The sequence below is a fragment of the Typopeltis vanoorti genome, chromosome 5 (genome assembly GCF_054136105.1).
Source record: "Typopeltis vanoorti isolate ZY-2024b chromosome 5, IOZ_Tvanoo_1.0, whole genome shotgun sequence".
NCBI classification, from domain to species: Eukaryota; Metazoa; Arthropoda; class Arachnida; order Uropygi; family Thelyphonidae; genus Typopeltis; species Typopeltis vanoorti.
In genome coordinates, this window is record NC_143553.1 from 34,260,232 (window position 1) to 34,282,108 (window position 21,877).

The window sequence follows — 21,877 nt, forward strand, 5'->3', positions numbered from 1 at the left end:
CAAAACACTAACGTTTCTTTGAGGTTACAGTATTCTGAGCTTATGATATTGTGTGGAGAACAAGGACTTTAGTCTATTACTCATTTTATTCCCTTAATTTATTCATAAGGGATCATTACATAACAAGAGCATGAAGATTTTCTGTTTATATTTTGTTCATCTTAGTCTACAGACTGAGTGCAGATCAGATGCATTCATGAAGATGACATTAATTTTCATGCTTTGGTGTAATTCTTCAGGTAATATAAGTTTGTTAATTGAAGTATTCTTCTTCTTCTTCTTCTTCTCTCTCTCTCTTTTTTACTTATTATAGCTAGGTTTAATACACTGAAAAAAAAATGTTGTGCATAAGTTAAACATGCATATTTTTAGTTACATTTTTTTTCTACTAAATATTTTGTTTAATGTAATTATTAAATGAAACTCAATTATATCTATTTTCCAATAGATTATTCCGGGAAAGTGAAATATTAACACCAGAATATGGACGATCTCTTGCCAAAGAAATAGGTGCTTATTACTATGAAGCTAGTGTCCTCACTCAATTTGGTATTAAACAACTATTTCAGAATGTCATTAAAGTTGCCCTCATTGCACGGAGGCAACAAAGATTTTGGGTCACAAAACTGAAAAATGTAAATAGTCCAAAATTACAGGTAACTGATGGATAAATCTTTTGACTTATAAATCATTTTAGATCATAAAATATAATTATTATTAAATAATTATTATATAAACAGAATAGGATATTCATACTTGTTCCTTAGCATAGTTGAACAAAAGATCTGCAGAATGAAAAAGCTTCTTTGTGTTTCATGTCTTTTTTTACATCCATTTCATTCTATATAAAGCTTGGTAACTATCCTATCCTATTTTCATTGTAATAATATACCAAAAATGATGCCATTTCAGAATTTCTCTTTCAAAGTTTGAGTTCATTCATCATTTTACTAATGGCTTGTGTTAGTATATCAGAAAACAGTAAGCAAACCTGTGGTAAAACTGCTTCAGGATTGCAGGAAGATATTCAGTGGTTTGCAGATGATGTGAAGCCTCTCCTTCTTCTTCCTCATCTGCTGATGGTAGGTTGAGTTCCTCAAAGACAAATTTTCATCATTTCTGCTGCTGTCTTTTTTTTTGTGTACTGTTATGAAGTTTATGTGGATGTTTTCTTTTATGTTGTCAGTCCATCTTTTTCTTGGTCTTCCTCTGCTGGGCTGTCCTTGAGTTCTATCATCTGATGTTTGGCAGTCTTTCTGGGTTTATTCTTGAAACATCTCCAAATCAGCTTAGTTGGCTTATTTTTTTTTTGTGTTGTAATTATTGTTTCCTTGAAGTCAAGTTCTCTTACTTTTTCATTTGTTTTTCTTTCTGTCCAGTTTGTTTTATTAATTTTTCTTAGGCATTTCATCTCAAAAGCATTGAGTTTATCCATTTCTTTTTTCTTAGGCTCCAGTATTCTGAGCCATAAAGTACTTTGTTTATTATCATTGTTTTATATATCTTTAGTCTGAGTTCTTTACTTAATGTTTTATTGTCCCTTATTTTTTCTAGTCTGTCCATTGTTTTATCGATCCATTATTGATTCTATGTTTTATGGTTTCAAAATAATAGAGATCTTCAGTGATCACTGAGCCTGGGTAATTGAATTTTTTACTTGTTCTATATTATTGTCTTCTATTTTCATTTGGATTGTTTCCCTTTTTCTTTCTATTACCATTAGTTTTGTTTTACTAAAATTGATTTTCATATCATGTTTGTTCCTTGTTTGATGCAGTTTGGTCAGAATATTTTCTAATTTTTCTTGGCAGTCTGTAGCAATAACTATGTCATCAGCATACTTCAAGTGTGTTATATTTCTTCCATTTACAGTTATGCCTTGACACATCTGTAGTGCTTCATCTACTACTTCTTTTAAGTACAGGTTAAATAAATATGGTGACAATGGGCATCCTTGCTTTACTCCTTTTTTAATTGCTATTTGGTCTGTTTCTGTATTTTTGTATTTTACTACTGCTCGTGCTTCTGAATACTAATTCTTAATACAATTTAATAGGTATTTGTCAAACTCCCTATTGTCTCTATATTCAAATGTCTTTTTAAAGTGATTAGTCTGTATGTCTTTTATTATTTCACTGCTACTTGTTGTAGTTCCATCTTTTTGCAATATTGAAACTGGGTTGGGTGATTTCTTCTAAATATGTGGTTTTTTGTTACTCTGCATTTTTTGTCTATTTCTTTTTTTCAGATTCTTGTATAGTATTCTGTTTTCTTCATTATCCTTTTTTAAGAGGTTAATTTTTTATGTTCTTTTTCTTTCCCATAAATCCATAATCTCTGGTGTAATCCAACCTTTATTTGCTCTTGTCTGGTAGCCTAAGTGATTTTCTGCTGTTTTTTTTAATAATATCTTTACCTTTTTTTCCAAGACTCTGAAGCTGTACTAGAGCAAGATCATTTAAGTTTTCTTCCAATGCTCTGGTAATTAGATCTGGTTAGGTTATTTTTAAGTTTTGATGTGTCTAATTTCCTTTGTTTTTGGTGGTTTGTTCTATTCCTTTTAAGACTGATTTTTAGTTTGGCTGATGGTAGTTCATGATCTGTGTCCATGTCAATCTTTTATAATGTTTTGACATTTTGGAATGGTTTCCATTTTTTTATTGATGATTATATTGTCTATACAGTTTTAAATTTCATTGTTTGGTGATGTTCAGGTATATTTATGGTGTGGCCTGTGGTAGAATATGGTATTGAAGCTGAGCCGAAGTTATTTATAGAGGTATGCTCCTTTGAAGACTCTTCTGCATCCATCATCATTGAGATATGAAATCTTCTTCCACCAATGGATCTGTTGATCTTCACAGAGGTCCATTGGCTCCTCGTGGAAGTGTATTTCCAAAGAGGAAAGTCCTGGGGGTATGGTGAGGATGTGGACTTGACTCACCCCTGATATGAAGCTGGGAAGAGTTATTATTAATGGTGCTGCCAGTGTGGTGGCCCTTCAGGAGGAGTTGAATAAGCTGGCCAGATGGGCAAATTAATTGAGATATCAATTTGATGAAACTAAATGTAAGGTCTTGAAGACTGGGTTCCAACAATGGGGGGGGGAGCTTCATACTCTGTTGGTGGAACTATACTAGAGGAAGTGGATGGAGGGCGAGGGATTTTGGATTGATGATTGATAAAAATTTGAAGTTTAGAAGACATGTCACAAAGATGGTGAAGTATTTGTGATAGAATAAACCTCGATAAAAATCAGGCAAGTGATGTTTTTGCCACTTACTCTGTTAAACCATGCTAGAGGGAGTCAGAGTATTTGGTGTATGTGTGTGTGTGTGTGTGAGTGATACCTCTGAGGCCATGCACTTACTAATTACTTACAGATTATATCTTATGATTTGCCTTCCATTCTCTAATAAGGATCACCAGTTCTCTCTCTTATTTCATTCAGGGGGGTGATGAAATGTAATCTTTCTTGCATGGAATAAGATAGTGCTGTGTTCTGCTATCACTGAAGTTGTTAATGAAGAATCTCTCTTCTTCCACTCAAACACTACTTCCCACCAGTAACACTTCTAACACTGTATAAATCACAAATCTCTAAACCTTAGAATACTGTTTTACCATTTTGGGATTGTGCACCAAAATATTATTATTATTTTTATTATCTAACCTTCATGGTGTCAAAGGACTCATGATGGGAGGTCTATACTCTCTCATGCCAAAAGATCTTCAACTCCTGCCTTGAACTATTCACAGTTTCCATACTCACCACACTTTCAGGCAGTGCATTCCACTCACCAGTCACTCTCCAAACAAAGAACCTGTTTCTCATTCCCCTGCTCACATCCACTTTTTATAGCTTTCATGGGTGGTCTCTAGTTCTACCCTCGCCACCCTGTACTCTATGAAATATCTTCTCCACATCAATCTGGTAACAACTCTTCACTGATTTATGTGTCTCAGTATTATACCCTCCTATTCTATTCACAAAGCTCTGTAAGTTGCATTCCCTCAATCTCCTCATATCTGACATTCCATAGACCTGATACCAACTTAGTAAACCTTCTATGGACCTTCTCCAATACCCACCCCCCATCTTAAAAAACAGGGGACCAAATCTGTGCACAGTAGTCCATATGTGGCCTGATCAAAGCCTTCAAGACTCTCTGTCCACCATCACTCCCAGATCTCACTTCTCCTCCACCTCCTTCAAAATTTCTCCATTAATTGTATACTCTGCATCCCAACCTTGCTTACCAAATTTCAAGACATTGCACTTTGCAATATTAAACTGATAGCTGCAATTATTTTCTTGCTCACATAATCTGTTCAGATCCTCTTGCAAGTCTATTGAAATCCTCCCACCACATCCCTAAAAATGCTCAGTGCTATTCATTAGAAGGTAATCTAGTTAGTGAATGACTCTTTTCTCTCATAATCACCCCACTCAGCTTTTCATAGACTTTCAGTTTCTGCATTATGCCTTCTCTATGGGTATTTTTATGGAGGTGTTCTGCTGAAGGCTACAATTATTCTTCTGTTTCCCTTGCAGCCTATCAGCACAAATGCAACTGCTGGTAAATCTGTGCTCTATCCCCAACATCCAACCTACTGAACCTCTTTCATTTCATCTATATCTGGGTGAAACAGTCTGCACCATCCTGCTTTTCACGAGCTATGGTCTCCAGCTGTCAAAGAAAGATGTCAACAGGTTATTTATTTCTTTTTTTCTCATTAATTAGTGTGCATCAATGGCACCACTGTGATATAGGTTTTATAATTTCTAGTTTGTGGTATGATAATTTCAGCAAAAACAAATGACTATAAGCTATTTACACATATTGCATAAAATGCATTAATTATAGGGCTCTATTGGAGTATTCGATTACATCATGTTATTTTTCAGAATCATAGATGCTCACATTATGCCAGTTAACCATTCTTCATAAAAGAAAATTAGGTTTATCAGAAAAAGATAATGGTATCAACTAAATTTTCACATTCTGACATCATCACAATTTAGCACAGAAGTTGAAAAAAAAAAGAATCTGCTAACTTCTATTATTCTCCTATAGGGAGTAGGTGAGACTTTTGATGAAGCTAGAGATCTGGGATTGATGGTGGATATGGATTTAAAAATTCAGAGGACACATTGCAAGGGTTGGCAGAATAACTCAGAGGATTATTCGGATGTTGAAGAATACATTGACAAGTAAACATAGGAAGGTTATTATCCCTCTTTATAAGGCTATGATTTGGTTGCATGTTGACTACTGTGCACAGATGTGAGAGAAGAAGATAAGTTTTCATTATTTAGTTATTTAGTATAGTTAAATATAGTTTATACTTATAGTATCACATAAGTAAATTAGCTTACAGTAGAGCATATAACATGATATAGTGGAACGTTTAGTATTTAGCATTTAGTTGTAGTAGTTCCTTGGCACTATTTCATTGATGGCAGCAGCCGCAGCTCCAATTACAAATGGCATGTCACCAAGTCCTCCCCTATTTAAGGACTCTATTTTGCATAACATACTACAGGATTTTGTGTAATGTGGTGCTTGTGGTATGTATGCGTCCTGGCAGTTGGATATGTGGCAGGTTAGAGAATGGGAGAATGCATATGCGTGCAAAATGTAGGCAATGGGAGGAACTCGGTAAGTTAGATAATACAATAACTGACCTCATTTCATCAGGGGTGGGAGAATTTCAACCTAGAGAGATGAGTAGTATGAGAGAGGGTGAGAGTAACGAGTGAAATATCAATGAAAAAATAAGAGTGGAGAGTGTGGAAGGCTTGAATGATTGCGAAGTTTTCAGAGATGGTCTTGATTGGGAGGATGAATGGTGAGCAAGAGTAGCTAACTTGCAGAGAGAGAGATAGATGAGCTGAAAGAGGAGGTGGAATGTCCTGAGATCAGAAGTATGAAAGATGCGATTAGGCAAATGGAAGAGATGAATACAAGGCGAATCAGAGTAGGAGAGAGAGAGAGAGAGAGAGGTATGAGAATGATAGAAAAGGAGAGAATAGAAATAGTAGAAGAGAGAGAATGAGAGAGAGTTATGAGAATGATAGAAAAGGAGAGAATAGAAATAGTAGAAGAGAGGGAATGAGAGAGAGTATGTGAATAATAGAAAAGGAGAGAATAGAAACAGTAGAAGACAGGGAATGATAGAAAGTTATGAGAATAATAGAAGAGGAGAGAATGGAAACAGTCAGAGAGAGGGAATGAGAAGAATGTGAGGGAGTGATGGAACCAGGGATAGTGATGCTAGAACAGCAGGTAAGTAGGGGAATACAGAGAGAAAGGGTTAGAGGAGATAGAGAGAGAGAGAGAGTGAGGGATGCAGGCGAGCAATCAAGGAACAGAGTGGTAAGAGGTATGATGTATGGAGACCTGATGATCCATGATGTGCGAGATAGGATGCCAGAGGGGTGTTTCCCTGGAGGAATGATAGAAAGTGTGACTATGTCAATTAAGCGGGGGTGAAAAGGTGGATGAGATGATTGTGATGGTGGGCATGAATGACTTGAGAGGCAATGTAAAAAGAGCGGTGAGAGATCTGAGATTCTTGCTGGAGGTTGTGCAAAAGGAAACGCAGAGAGGAAAGATTGTGTGTATGTGTGTGTTATCCAGGTATGATAGTGATGAGCTGAGCAGAAGAGCAGTAAGACTGAATTTTTTTCTTTTTTCTTTTAATCTTGCATACAGAGCAAGGTTGGGTAGTCTTTTTGATGGCATTCTCTTGACATGTCAATACCATTGAAGTTGTCTTCTTTTGATCTTTTCTATTAATGAGTCCGTTTATTTTAGGCCTTGTCTTACAGTTTCATTTGTTTTCTTTTCTGCCAATTTTGTTTTATTTATTTTTCTGAGACATTTCATCTTGAAAGCCTCCAGTTTTCTTATATCTGTCTTCCCAAGTGTCCAAATTTCTGAAGCATATAGCACAGTGGATATTATAATTGCATTATATAATTTTATTTTTAGATGTTTGGAGATTTTATTATTTTTCCAGATTTTACCTAGCTTATTAAATGATGATCATGCAGTCGATATTCTATATTTAATAGTGGTCATGTTATTACTAGGTGTACTGTTATTACTGTTCCTAAATAGTTGAATTGTTTTACCTGTTCAATTGTTGATCCATTCAAGGAGAAGTTTAGTTTTTCTTTGTTTTTTCCAATTATTGAGATTTTCGTTTTGTTTGTATTTATGGTCATGCTGTATTCTTTAGCCATATTGTTTAGTTTGGTTATTAGGTTCACCATTTTTTCTTTTGTGTCTGCTATCATTACCATGTCATCTGCATATTTTATGTTATTAAGGTTTGGAGGTTATAACCATTTAGGTTGACCCCTTTTTCTCCTTCCAAGGCTTGGTTAACCATATCCTCTAGGTAAATGTTAAAAAGGTATGGGGAGATGGGACATCCTTGGGCTACTCCTTTACTGACATTTATTTTATCTGTTGTTTTACTATTGAATTTAATTATTGCTTCTGTGAGACTATAATATTTTCTAAGAAGTTAGGGTATCTTCATTGATTTGTTTCTGTTTTAATATTCTTAATAAGGTTATGCTGTTTATTGAGTCGAATGCCTGTTTAAAATCTATAAAACAGTAATAGATATTTTTGTTATGTTCTCAGTATTCTGCTAGTCTTTGTATTATGAAGATCTGATCCAATGTGGAGCTATTCTTTCTGAAGCCTGCCCGTTCTTCACTAAGAATGATCTCATATGTGCTCTTTATTCTGTTCTGTAGGACTCTTTTAAATATTTTGTAAGCATGACTGAGTAATGTGATTGGTCTATAGCTTTTACAGTTTTTTTTATCACCTTTCTTGTAAATTGGTATGATAATTCCTGTTCTCCAATCTTCTGGTATTTCTCCTGATTTAATGGTCTTGTTGAAAAGTGTGGTAAGGAATTTTAAAGTTGTTTGCTTGCCTTCTGTCTAGAGTTCTGATGGAGTTCATGTCTTGAGTTAGTGTGGGCTTTGTTATTAGGTAGTTATTGCTTTCATTCTTAAAGATTTCTTGGTAGTGTTCCATCCATATTGCTTTTATTGCGTTTGGATTTCCTGTTTCCTTACCCTGATGGTTGATCATTGTTAGAGGTAGTGGTGAAAAGTTTTTTGTAATTTCTTTAATTGTGTTATGTAATGTTTTTGAATTATGGTGTTTATATGCCTCATTGCATTTTTCTGCTTTTTTGTTTAGCCCATTTTCTTTAGCCTGTCTGCAGAGTTTATCAATTTCATTTTTGAGTTGTTTGTATTTCTTCTTTTCTTTTTTCTTCACATTTTTCTAATATTTCAGATTATCAATTTATTATTGGGTCTCTTATAAATTCCAAAAGTTTCCCCTTGCCGAGTTAATTAATATTTCTTTTCCTGTTTTCCAAAGGTTTTCGGTTTCATCTGTTTGAGTCCTATTTATTTCTTCAATTTTCCTAATGTAGTCTAATCTTATTTGGTTATTTTTTAACTTTCCATGTGGAGTTTATCAATTCTATTTCTTTTATAGTTGACTTTGAATTTTATCAGCATTGTTGCAGAGAGGAGTTCATGGTCTGTATCCAGATCTAGGCTTTTGAGCATTCTTAAGTTTTTGATTGAGGTTTTCCATTTATTTCTAATTAGGATATAATCTATACAATTTCATACTTCTCTATCTGGTGAGGTCCAGGTGTATTTATGTCTATGGTAAAACATGGTATTTGAGATGACAAGGTTGTTTTCTTTGCAGGAATTGAGCATAGTTTCTCCTGTTTCATTTTCGGTTCCAATTACAAATTTCCCCATTATATCTTTTATCTCTTCTCTGAAAGTTCCAATCTTAGCGTTGAAATCGCCGATTACGAGTAAGATGTCTCTGGAGTTTGTATTATCTATTTCTTTTTGGAGATCGTTGTAGAATAGTTTGATGTCTTCTTCATTGTGACTTGCATCCAGTGTGCATAAATCTGGATAACCTTTATGTGTAGTCCCTTTTCATTGGCTTTTAGTCTAATTCCTATTATTCTGGATGAGATAGGCTTAATATCTGTTAAGCCTATCTCATTAGGATTTCAACTCCTTCTCTATGTACATTGTCTCTTCTTCCCCCATACAATAATTTGCCCTCTGATATGTTTAAGAATCCTTCTCCTATACAGTGAGTTTCTGAGATTCCTATGATATCCCACTTTATCCTTTTCAGATTCTCTTGTAGAATTGGAGTTTTCCTGCTTTGTATAGAAATCTGATATTTACAGTAGTTATATACTTATCACATTTTGCTGACCACATGGAACATTTCTCACCAACACTATGTGAGGCTCATGTTGGCGCGTCGGCTACCCTGTACACAGTAGTGCGAGATGTAATCTGGTAATCGTGTAATCCATGGAAGTTTTTGGCATTTTAGTGTAGCCAGCTTGCCTTTCCTCTGCCACACCCTTTGGTCCACTGCTCCTTATTCTTTATTTGGAGCAACCAGTTGGGGCTTCCCTCATCTGCCACCCAAGGGATGCACTTGGTAAGAGTCTGGTCTCCCCAGTATAAGTTGGGAAGAGAAAAATGCATGTAGTACTAAGGGAATTCTTGAGGGACAGATGTCCTAGGCAACATGTAATAGAGGGGAACAAGAGGTTCAAGAGTTTTGGATTTGGTCATAGCATCAGAAGAGCTGATAATCACTGAATAACTGAATAATAGCTGATAATAACTTGGAAGATGAATAGACATGCAGGAATATTAAAGAAAAGAGAATGTACATGGAATTATAAGGCAAGTGATTATAATAGTCTTAGATATTGACTTGGGGCAGTTCCATCGAGTGCGGAATTGGAAGGCTGGGATATCATTAGGACTTGGGAAGTTGTGAAGGAATGTTTGTTAGCAGCAATAATAAGCTGTATCTCAAGAATGAAGAAGAGGACACAATTTGGTGTAAAGTGGATGATAAACAATATCAAACAGGAACTGCAAGTGAAAAAGAGGTTATGGAAGAGACATAAGGAGAGAGGTGGAGAGCAGATGCATGAAATATATGACTCAGGCCAGGAAAGTGACTAAATATGATAAGGAAGGTGAAACTGAAATATGAGAAGAGATTGGCATCCAAAGAAAATCCTACGGAATTTTTTAGCTGTGTGGCCAGTAGGAGGAGAAATGATTGTGTAAGAATGACATTGTGGGATAAAAATGGGAATAGAGTGACTGATGCAGAGAACATAGTGGAGTTGTTTATTGAACACTTTACTGGAGTATTTCATCCTGGAGAAGTAAGTTTTAATATTAGAGGGATATGGCAGGTTTGAGGTGCAAGAGGAGAGTGTGTTCCAAATACTGACTACCCTGGATGTCAGTAAAGCTATGGGACTGGATGGTATTTCACCATGGGTTTTGAGAGAATGTGCTAAAGAACTAAATGGGATTTTGGTACAGCTCCATTGACCTGGCTTTTTAATGAAAGTCTGGGTATGGGGAAAGGTACCCAGGGAATGGAAGGAAGGTGAGATAGTGCCATTGCATAAGGACAGTAGCAGGCTGGAAGTGTCTGATTATAGGCCAGTTTGTGTGTTATCAGTAGTTGTTAAGATCTTGGAGAAATTAGTGACGGACCATATACAGTGTTGGGCAGATGAAGGTAATGTTATCTGTGAGAGTCAACACGGATTTGTTAAGGGGTGTTCTTGCTTTAGTAATATGATTGCCTTTTATAATAAAGTGACAAGAGCAGTTGATGAGGGAAAAGCATATATTTCCAACATTTTTGGATTTTGCAAAGGCATTTGACAGGGTGCCACATGATAAGTCGATACTTAAGTTGCAGCACATGGCTTTAGATGTCGGGTTAGTCAACTAGATTCAGGATTGGCTGTCTGATAGGTATCCGAGAGTTGTGAATGGTGGGGCAATATCAAAGAGGCAGAAGGCTACAATGGGATCCCACAGGGACCTGTATTGTTTAACCTTTATATCAATAACATTGTCAATGGATTGCAGGGGGATATTCAGTTTTTTGCAGATGATGTGAAGCTGGGAAGGGTTATTAGTAATAGTGCAGAAGTGGCAGTCCTGCAAGAGGATTTGAATAAACAAGACAGATAGGCAAATGGGGTATTGGTTTAATGCTGCAAAATGTCAAGTTTTTAGGTTTGGGAGTGTTCTGAGAGTTATAGAAATTTATTTCAGCATATTTCAGCAGGATATGGTACATAAATAGTGGAGTGTGACTTATGATAAGTGATGAGTTCTGCCTTCTCAGAATAGAGAATCAGGATGGATATAGTACTGATGGCTTTATGGTATGATGTAGAGATGGAAAGGATAAAATATTTAGTGGGAATTTGATATAGGCCAAGAAATAAACAGGAAATGTTTAGAAAAATTATTTAGGCAAGTGCAAATGAATGATCATTAGGGGGACTTTAAATATAGCAATATAAATTGAGCAGAGGAATGAGTATTCATGAATTTTGGAATTCTTTAGGGATAAATATTTTTGGCAGCATGTGGTGGCATGAAAACAAGAAACATGAGTTTTGGATTTGGTCAAAACATCTGAGGATTCGGATTATGATGAAGATGTTATTTATGTCTCCAGCTGGCAAGAGTGACCATGTAACGTTGTGGTTGAACAGGCATGAAGAAGGATCAAGGAGAAAGGAATTTATGTGGAATTAAAAGTCAGGTGATCACAATAGACTTAGAAACCAGCTTTGAGCAGTACAATGGATAGAGAAATTTGAAGGAAAAGAGGTCAGTAGAACATGGGAGCTAGTTAAGAAACATTTGTTGGGCAGTGAAAAATTGAATACCTCCAGTGAAAAAGATAAAATGATTTTGAGTCAAACAAATGACTAAAGAAATCATTTAGGAATTGCAGATGAAAAAAGAGTTATGGTAGATATATAAAGAGAGAGAGAAAGGTGGAGAACAACTGCATAAGGAATATAAGGCACAAAGTCAACAGGTGGCTAGTGTAGTAGAGGAAATGCATTGTAATTCCAAGAAGTTCTTTCACTATGTTGTTGTTAGGAAGATAAACAATTTTGGGTGAATAAACCTGCTGGGTGGAGATAGTATTTGGGTGACCAATGCAGATCACATAGTAGAATCTGTGTTTATTCCTAGAAGGATAGGGAGGGTTGAAGAATTAAAAGTGAATAAAGAGGATATATTCTGAATACGAAAAACTCTAGTTGTCAGTAGGGCTGTAGAACTAAATGGAATTTCACCATTTGTTTTAAGGGAGTGTGTATGCTAAGGAATAATGATGATTATATCTCCATTCTACCACCACTGTTATGCAATAGCATTGTCTTACTCTCCTTCCAATCTTTAGGAACTGCCTTGCAAGACTATCATTAAGCAGCCAGGTCAGTGATATAATCACCTAGCAACTATCATTAAACAGCCAGTGATTATATCACTGACCTGGCTGTTTAATGATAGTCTTGCAAGGCAGTTCTTAAAGAGTGGAAGGAGAGTAAGACAATGCTATTGCATAACAGTGGTGGTAGAATGGAGGTATAATCATAATCATTATTATTATTAACACCAGATCTCCATGGTTACACACAAAGTTTATCAAACTGTGCTTTAAATTCATTCAGTGTGCCCGCAACAATACTGTCAGGTAGTGCATTCCACTTACCAACCACTCTTCATGTAAAGAACACGTTCCCTATTCAGTTTCCAAGGGTGGCCCCTTGTTCTTCCCCTCGTATTATAATCATATCAAATAAAGACATCACGAAATTATGTTGGTTTAATCCATTATCCAAGTGTAAGCAAACAAAGTTTGCACCTGAAATATAATCAGGACTAGGACAACTCATATATAGAAGTTAATGACATCACATCACTTGCCTTAGCATTATATAATGCAAAGCACATATCCTTACAGGTATGTATAATGTTATGCATTATGGGAAGAGTCACTACTTAGACTGGTTTCAACCTTTATTGAGGATTCATCAGTGGGAGCCAGACCCAGAGGTGATACTAAGGTTGAAGTAATGCAGAAGTCATATTTTCATATACGAGTTGCCAAAAGGTGTCACACCTTATTATTAAAATACTCTGGATTTGAGATAGTTGTTGGAAATTTTTCCACCTGGTTATACTATAAATTAAAGATGCCAAAAAATTATATACTTGGTTTAATCCTTTATCCAAGTGTAAGCAAACAAAGTTTGCACCTGAAATATAATCAGGACAGGGCAACTCGTATATAGAAGCTAATGACTTCACATCACTTGCCTTAATATCTCAAATCCAACTATCTCAAATCGAGAGTATTTTAAAAATAAGGTGTTACACCTTTTGGCAACTCGTTTAAGAAAATATGACTTCTGCATTACTTCAACCTTAGTATCACCTCTGGATCTGGCTCCCACTAATGAGATCTCAATTAAGGTCAAAACCGGTCTGGGTAGTGACCCTTCCCATAACATTATACATACCTGCAAGGATATGGGCTTTGCATTATGGGATAGCAAGGCAAGTGATGTGAAGTCATTAGCTTCTATATACGAGTATCCCTGTCCTGATTATATTTCAGGTGCAAACTTTGCTTACACTTGGATAAAGGATTAAACCAAGTATGTAATTTCTTGGTATCTTTAATTCATATTACATAGTGATTATAAGTCAAAAGACTTATCTTGGAAAATCCCTTGTCTCTCTCACACACACACACACACACACACACACACACACACACACACACACACACACACACACACACACACACACACACACACACACACACACACATATCATACCATGCGTTAAATGCATTCACAGTCTCTGCACTCACTAGTAACAATCCCTTACCAACTTAAAAACATCTCAATCGTATCCTCTCTCTCCTCCTACTATTCACAAGGCTTTGCAAATTGCATTCTTTCAATCTGTCTTCATCATACCTTATTTTCCCAAAGTCCAGTTACCAACTTAGCTATCATCTCTGGACCTTTTCTAATTTGGTATCCAGAAAATTCATCAAAAGATAATTTACCAAAAGGGAATTTATTGAACGGCAATTAACCAAAAACACAATGTATCAAAAGGCAGTTTGTTTATCACTGGCGAATTGTTCAAATGAGCAATTCACCAAAAAATGAATTATAAGGCATGCGAAGTGTATTTATCAAAATGAACTGCAGTTTTTAATGGATTAACTTGTAATGTAGTTGAAGCATAGCATGATATCCCCTTTACATTTGTTACATAGATGCATGTAATTTTTTTTTTTCAGAGATATTCCTTGCAGTTATATGCATTTCATGTATTTTATGTGTATTTTACACAGTCTAGAAAATATTATGTAAAAAATCTTAATTATTATTCCCTCTTATCTTCCTCTCTCCTCAACCAAATGATGGTGGGGTACAATGCCATTTTACTAGGGAATAATTAGAGAACGAGATGGTTTCCCATTCTCTTCCTTATCCAGTGTTTTATGTCTGTAGATATGGGTATTCATGGGATCTGGTTTCTGAGATAAAACGCCCAAGTTTCCAGGAGACAGAACCCTGCAATCTTCATATGAGACTGGATAACTCACCTTCAGTTGAAGAGGACTGATAAAAATTCTTCACGTCATGTGGGACTTGAATTCAGGTCTTTCTAATTAAAGGGTTCGTTTATACCGACTGAACTATGGATGCTCCATTGTTGTTATTATTATTATTAGTAATAATAATAATAGTTATTAGTGTATGACGCGAGTGCACACGCACACCAGTTATGTGGGATGAATTTTATTCTGATTTAGTATTTGAACCTTTGCAAAAATTTGTAAAACCATTTCAGTTTGTTTTCAGGTCAACTATATTTGGGGCTACAATGGGACAACATGTCGAAATTATTTATTGCAATAACTCACTGATTTAGAGGAATAAGCGCAAATGTCGGAATTTGTAAAATGCACAAGTAGTCTGTGTGGTTCAGTTTTAGTTCCAACAGGATCACTGTTATTAGAAAGTTTGGTAACAAAGTTCAAAAATGATATTAATAATTCCACTCTGGTTGGATGAAATTTTATGGTTATGGTCTGTATTTAAATTTGTCAATATTGATTTCAATCTGATCATTGTTGTGAAAAAATGAGGTAGAACCAACTTTTTTGTCTAGAGATAAATCACTATCTACACAATGAAGTAGTACATTTACAGAATAATGTTGTAGAAAAAAAAAAAATTTATGCTCGCCTAACTAGCCCAGTATTTAGCGTATCTGCTCTCCAGCCAAAGGGCTGCGGGTTCCATTGGCATGGATGTTTGTAATTGTCTGTGGAAAAACTAGTGGTGGTCGGTGGTAAATGGCGTTGGTGTAGTTTCAGTCAGTTGGTGGATTAGGTGATGGAGACAAAGTTGTAGAGCAGATGCCCTCCCTCGATGAGTTTTTGGACTCCCTGGAGGTGTCAAATAATAATAATAATAATATGTCTAGGTATGATGTTTACATCTTGAGTGACATTAGATATTCTTACTGAACACTTTAAAACAATAGCTTTCAAATTTCTTTCGTAATTAATCAAAAAATTATTGGTGAATTGTTTTTTCGATCAATTTGCGATGAATTGTCGTGTGATGAACTGTTATTCGACGAATTATTTATTTGATAAATTGCTTTTTATTTATTTTTATTTTAGTTTAACCAATAAGAATACAATTTGGTCAGCTAAATCCCAAATTGGCAGCCCATCCTCGTTCGTTCAGTATCCAAGTAGATACCCAACAGGGTGCACCACGAGAAGGTGAGGATTGGACATTAGGTCAGTTCTCCGCATTCCTTTAAAAGGCTATGTGGAGGTCTCCTCTCAGTTATACATCTTTGACCCTTTGAGATGTTAATGTCAGCTCTTTGCTTTATGCAGATGATGTTATACTTCTAAATAGAGCTTCTACAAGTCTGCAAGATTCTCTGACTAAATTGAATAGCTGTTGTAATAGATATGGTATGAAGGTCAGCAATAAAAAGACAAAGACAATGAAAATAGGCAGAATCATTGAAAATGTCAACTGTGTTGTGAATGGAGAACCTGTGGAACGAGTAAAACATTTCAGCTACTTAGGCATGATTTTTACTGAAGATGGTAAATTAAATATAGAAATAGACAACAGAATCAGCAAAGCTGGTATGGTGGGAAGTTAATTGAATAAATTCATATGGAATAATGTCAGAACACTAAATTAGCTGTATACAAGACAGTGTTCAAACCAGTTTTAACTTATGGATCTGAGAGCTGAGTCAGAAGTAAAACACTTGACCAAAGACTAGAGACTGCAGATATGAGAGTCCTGAGAAAGATTAGAGGCGTGAACAGATGGCATCAATGGCAATATCATATTAAAAATGAGGATATTAGGAAAGAACTTGACATTGTCAGCATCCAGGAATGCGTTAGCAGGGCTAATCTCAGGTCACTTAAACAGAATGGGCGAGGAAAGATTAGCAAAGCAAGTGTTCTTTGCCAGGTTGGCAGCAAAACGACCCAGAGGAAGACCAAGATATAGGTGGATTGATGCGGTACAAAGTGCCTTAGACGATAGAAATATAAGATCTGATAATGTTGGAGTCTTGACAAGTAACAGACTGATTTGCAGGAAAATTGTAGATAGGAAGTTAGTAATGATGTAAATTTTGTCATGTAGTACTATCATATCCTGTACACCCCTTGAAGGTACATGGCAGGAATTTGATGATGATGATGATGATAAATTGCTTTTTTGATGAATTTTCATTTGTTAAATTGTCGTTCGATTAATTGTTTATTCAACAAATTGTCATTCAATAAACTGTCTCCTGATGAAGTTTTTGATGAATTTTCATGAAACTTTCTAATATATCCTAATTGCCAATTTACATTTTTCCACTGGTTTTTAAGATTTTGGAAAAATCGGTAAGAGCTTATATACAGAACTGGGTAGATAAGTCAATATTATTTATGAAGGCCAGCATTGATTTGTTAAGGAGCTCTCTTGCTTTAGTCCCATGGTTGACTTTTATAAAATTACAAGAGCAGTGTATGAGAAAAGTCATACTCTCACATTTTTCTGAATTTTGCCAAGGCATTTTGTGCTACATGATAAGTTGATATTTATATGGCAGTGTATGGTTTAGACATCAGGCAAATGGATTCAATTGGAAATTCACTCTCTTGTAGATATCAGAAAATTGTATATTGTGGAGCTCATCAAAGAGTAAGAAGGTTAAAAGTGGTGTTCCACAGGGTCCAGGGTTCAGTTCTAAATGTCAATATTTTCACTAGATTACAAGGAGATTACTGAGTCATTTTCAGATGATGAGAAGCTTTCTACAAGGATTTGAACAAACTGGAATGATGGGAAATTAATGTGAATATCAGTTTAATTCTTGTTTAATTTATGTGGCTCCCACTCAGGAAAGATTTTTCTAAACATACAGTACAAAAACATGAGTGGGCAAAGAATTTTATTTTCTGTTTATAGTAAATTTATACTTTTTTTTGTATTTTTGTTTATTTTTTACAGAGTCCAGAAGCCCTACTCTTGAGACTATACATGGTACTTTTTCAAGCCACTTTACACTTCCAATAAGCAGAGCAATAAAATTCATCTCCTACCTTAAAGACAATCACAAACATCCATGCCCATGGTTTGATTCAGGCCCACAGCCTGTTGGTTGGAGAGTGTGGATATGCTACCAATCTCGGCCAACCAGACTGGCAAATACAGCTAAATTTAAAGTTCATACAGCAAAATTTAAAGTTTGGAAATTTGAAATTCACAAATGAGAGGCTGCATATTATCTTGATGGAGCTAATCTGGAAGAAGAAAGGAATCTTGGAGAGATGACAGATAGAAATTTGAAGTTCAGGGGATATATTGCAAAGGTATGAAGACAATTCAGAGGATTACGGCAATGCTGAGGAGGATGTTGATCAGCAGAGATAACAGGTTAGTAGCAATATCATTGTATAAAGCTTGATTATTCTATATCTGACTAACTGTGTCAAGATCTGGCCACCAGGATTTGGAGAGGATGAAGTAATTATAGAGAGGATGTAAAAGTACATAACGAAAATTATATCTTGTTTAAGAGATGGGTTTCTGAATACATGTAGCAGAAGAAATTTAATAGCACTTTATTAGTGCAAAATTTCAATCTGAAACAGATCATCATCAGTGAACAACAATTCAAAAATTAGATCATCATCAGTGAACAACAGTTCAAAAATTAGATCATCAGAGTATATCTTACAGATTTCACAACTTTAATATGTTCATGCTGGATGGTGTCACATCTTGTGTTTACTTTCAAGAGGGAACTTGCTTGTTGAGTGAGAGCATTTTTATAAAGTTTTCAATAAATATATACTGCATGCTAGTTTGAATCTTTTAAATTAAATTTTAATTGTAAAATTGGTATTGTGTTAATGATAATGATTAGTGTCTCTGGGAGGGAAGTTGTTTATCATTATTCAGAGTCAGGTCATCTTCATTTCATGTCTCCAGTTTGCATTAATTGTCGCTACATAAAGTACACAGACTCTAATTGTCTCCATACTATATTTAGTGATACAATAAAGCTACTTGTTTGTGTTTCTTGCATTTGCAGTATGGTGTCTTTTAGGGAGGAGCAGGAGGAGGAGGAGGAGGAGGAGATATTTATCACTACACAGGGACATATTCATTCCTCTTCCAAAAGAATAGGCTAAAGATGCCAAAAAATTATATTCTTGGTTTCATCTTTTATCCAAGTGTAAGCAAACAAAATTTGTATGTGAAGTAACTTCACAACTGTGCTGTGGCTAATGACTTCACATCAGTTACCTTAATATCCCATAATGCAAGGCAGATATCCTTACAGACATGTATAATGCTATGCATTATGGGAAGGGCCACTACCAAAACCAGTTTCAATCTTTAATGAGGCATGTTTAAATGCGGGGATACCTCTGAAAAAACTCTGAGTGATCTGCAAGATCACTTTAAATCTCACAGAGTGATCCTAAAGGATCACTACTCATCTCAGTGGTGGTTCTACCCAATGACAGGCAAATTTCTGCCACTGAGTAGAACTTCTCTACTCTAAAGGAAGTGAGCAAACCCAATTACAAAAATTAATAAATGTCATCAATGGGAGCCAGACCCAGAAGAGATACCAAGGTCTCAGGACTCAGGATATTACTGTTTCATAGGGTTGTTAACTTTACTATATGCATAAGATATGTTATATTGTGAAATATAATATATCTTAATAATATACATTATTTTGTGAAACTTTTTTTTTTCAATTTGTCTCTCTCTCTCTCTCTCTCTCTCTCACTTTCTCTCTCTCTCTCTCTAAATACACACACACTGAATATTTCTCATTTCTCCTGGATGGAGACAGCTGATCCTAGAGCAACACCAGGGAAACTTGCAGCATTAGCCTAAACTACACACTTTGCGATCTTCCAGAAATCAGTTTAACATCTTGCAAGCCAATGGGACCCATATCAGATATCAAACTATTAAGAAGAGATACTACTTTCAGCTGCTTGTTCTTTTGGCTAATGTGTAGTATCTATTCTTATCAGCTCAATATATGATATGGGCCTCAAGATATTAAACTGATTTTTGGAAGACTGCAAAATGCTTTGGGCTTGCTCACACTTTGTGATCAGCTGGTATTGTACAACCTCAATCTCCTCAGAGTATCACTTCTCAACCATATATACAGTATTTTTTGTGAAGCAATGGCTGCCAGTATTTGTTCTTTCCTAGCAGGAAAAATTATTATTATTATTATTATTATTATTGCATCCTCCAGGAGAGGAGGATGCAATAATAATAATAAACTCCTTCTGTGAGGAGTCAGCTGACTCCTCACAGAAGGCTCATTCAACTGACAACATATTTATCATGCTGAATCTTAAAATCTTTAATACTCCTCACATTATCAACATATTCTGGTAATGCGATCCATTCACTGACAATTCTCCATGTTAAAAACCTACTCCTCAAATGCTTCTTCACCACACTCACTCTTACGTAACTACCAGGGATGGCCTCTGGTTCTTACCCTCTTACCTTCTACTCCTTTTATAATCCCCTCTGCATTAATCTGATAAAACCCTCTCACTAACTTAAATGTGTCTATCATATCAACTCTTCTCCCCCTAACCATCAAACTCTGCAATCCACATCTCTTCAACCTCTCTCCATACCTAGCATTTCAAAAACTTATATTGGCTTAGTCACTCATCTCTGGACTCTCTCCAATGTTTTCACATCACACTGAAACTTGATCTATTTTCCTCAGACCAATTCTGAGGAAAATAGACCAAGTGTGGTCTGAGTGCTTTATAGAGTGGCACTACCACTTCCTTATCCCTATATGTTAGAATACTTCTTATCATAGCAGCATTATGATGTGCAGCCTTCATAATACTAGCAATATGCCCTCTAAACTTCAGTCTACTGTCAACTATCACCCTCAAATCTCTAATCTCATCCATTTCCTGCAGCACAGCATTGTCAATATAGCACACAACCTTATATTTCTGAACTCCAAAATGCAACACCTTGCTCTTACTGATATTAAAACTCCAGCACCACTCCTTTGTTCAAGTCAAAAGTTATTCAAATCTTCCTGAAGAGAATTAACATCAGCAGTGCTATTTATAATTCTTCCCAGCGTTTCATCATCAGCAAACAACTGAAGATCCCCAGTCAGTCCACATGATATAGATCGTTTACAAACAAGTTAAACCACAGGGATCCAAGAACAGAACCCTGGGACACACCATTAGTTACCCTCCTGTCTTGAGACAATGCTCCATCATACATAACCTGCTGGTATTGTTCAGAGAGCCTATCTTTGATTAATCTAACCGGTATACTATCTATTCCCATCCATCCTGATTATCTGTCCTGATTGGGATAGTGCATCCTGTTTTCCCTATTTAGGGTAAGTTACATGTACATTGGATTTGTAAACCCCTGGGTGGGCCAGGTATGGAAGAGGATCTTTGGAAGAACTGAGTAAATTTCGTAACTTTATTGGGGGTTTGAAGGTAGTCCTGATGTTGTATTTATGTAGTGTTTTGTCTATTTTTTCTGAAATGCCTCTAACATATGGTATGGCTGTGGCATTCTTTTTAAACTTTATTCTATATTATAATTTTTTTCCCCCACTTGAGGTCAGGCTAGATGAAAGATTAATTATCAGCTTTGATTCATTTTATCTTTGCAAAGTGCAATAGCATGTAGCTTGTTTTCCTATACATATGTATTTTTCTGACGATGACCTCAATACAGAGGTCGAAACATCAATTGTTACTTTCCTAATATTAAGTAAAGTAATTTTTTTAACATAAGTGTTTTGTCTCCCTAAATTCTTAACCATGAATGCTGACCACCATGTAACCTTAAAGGAAAGAATCTATCTTTCATAGGTTTAACATCACATTTTTTCTGATGACTATCCTTCTTTTAATTTTATCTTCACATTTATCTGGATTTGAAGAAGGATGGAAAAAATCAAATGGACAGATAAAATAACTAATGAAGAGGTCTTAAAAAGAGTAGAAAAAGAAAGAAGTCTGTTAAGGAGGATAAAAAGAAGAAAGGGAAACTGGATCGAACATATTCTGAGAGGGAATGGAATCATCAGAGATGCCATCGAAGGAAAAATAGACAGAAAAAGACCCAGAGGAAGAGTAAGGAAAACAATGCTAGATGACATGCTGAATGGAGACAGGTACACAACCTTGAAAGAGAAGGCTCAGAACATAAGAGAGTGGAAGAAAAGCTTTTGCTCCTAAAAGAAGAACCTGTTTAATTGCAGAATACTCAAGAAGAAAGAAGAAGATTATAAATTCATTTAAATTGCCAG

At 35.6% G+C, this 21,877-nt stretch overlaps 1 protein-coding gene and 1 pseudogene across 1 annotated transcript in view; both read left to right on the forward strand.

Annotated features, from left to right (window-relative positions):
• LOC150106305 (rho-related BTB domain-containing protein 2-like) overlaps window positions 1–21,877 on the forward strand; it is a 363,993-nt gene that overhangs the window by 61,539 nt on the left and 280,577 nt on the right. The window contains 1 exon segment of the mRNA XM_090392338.1: window positions 449–656. Within this exon segment, the coding sequence (XP_090248464.1) occupies window positions 449–656 (208 nt within the window).
• LOC150106306 (U2 spliceosomal RNA) lies at window positions 19,531–19,700 on the forward strand (annotated as a pseudogene).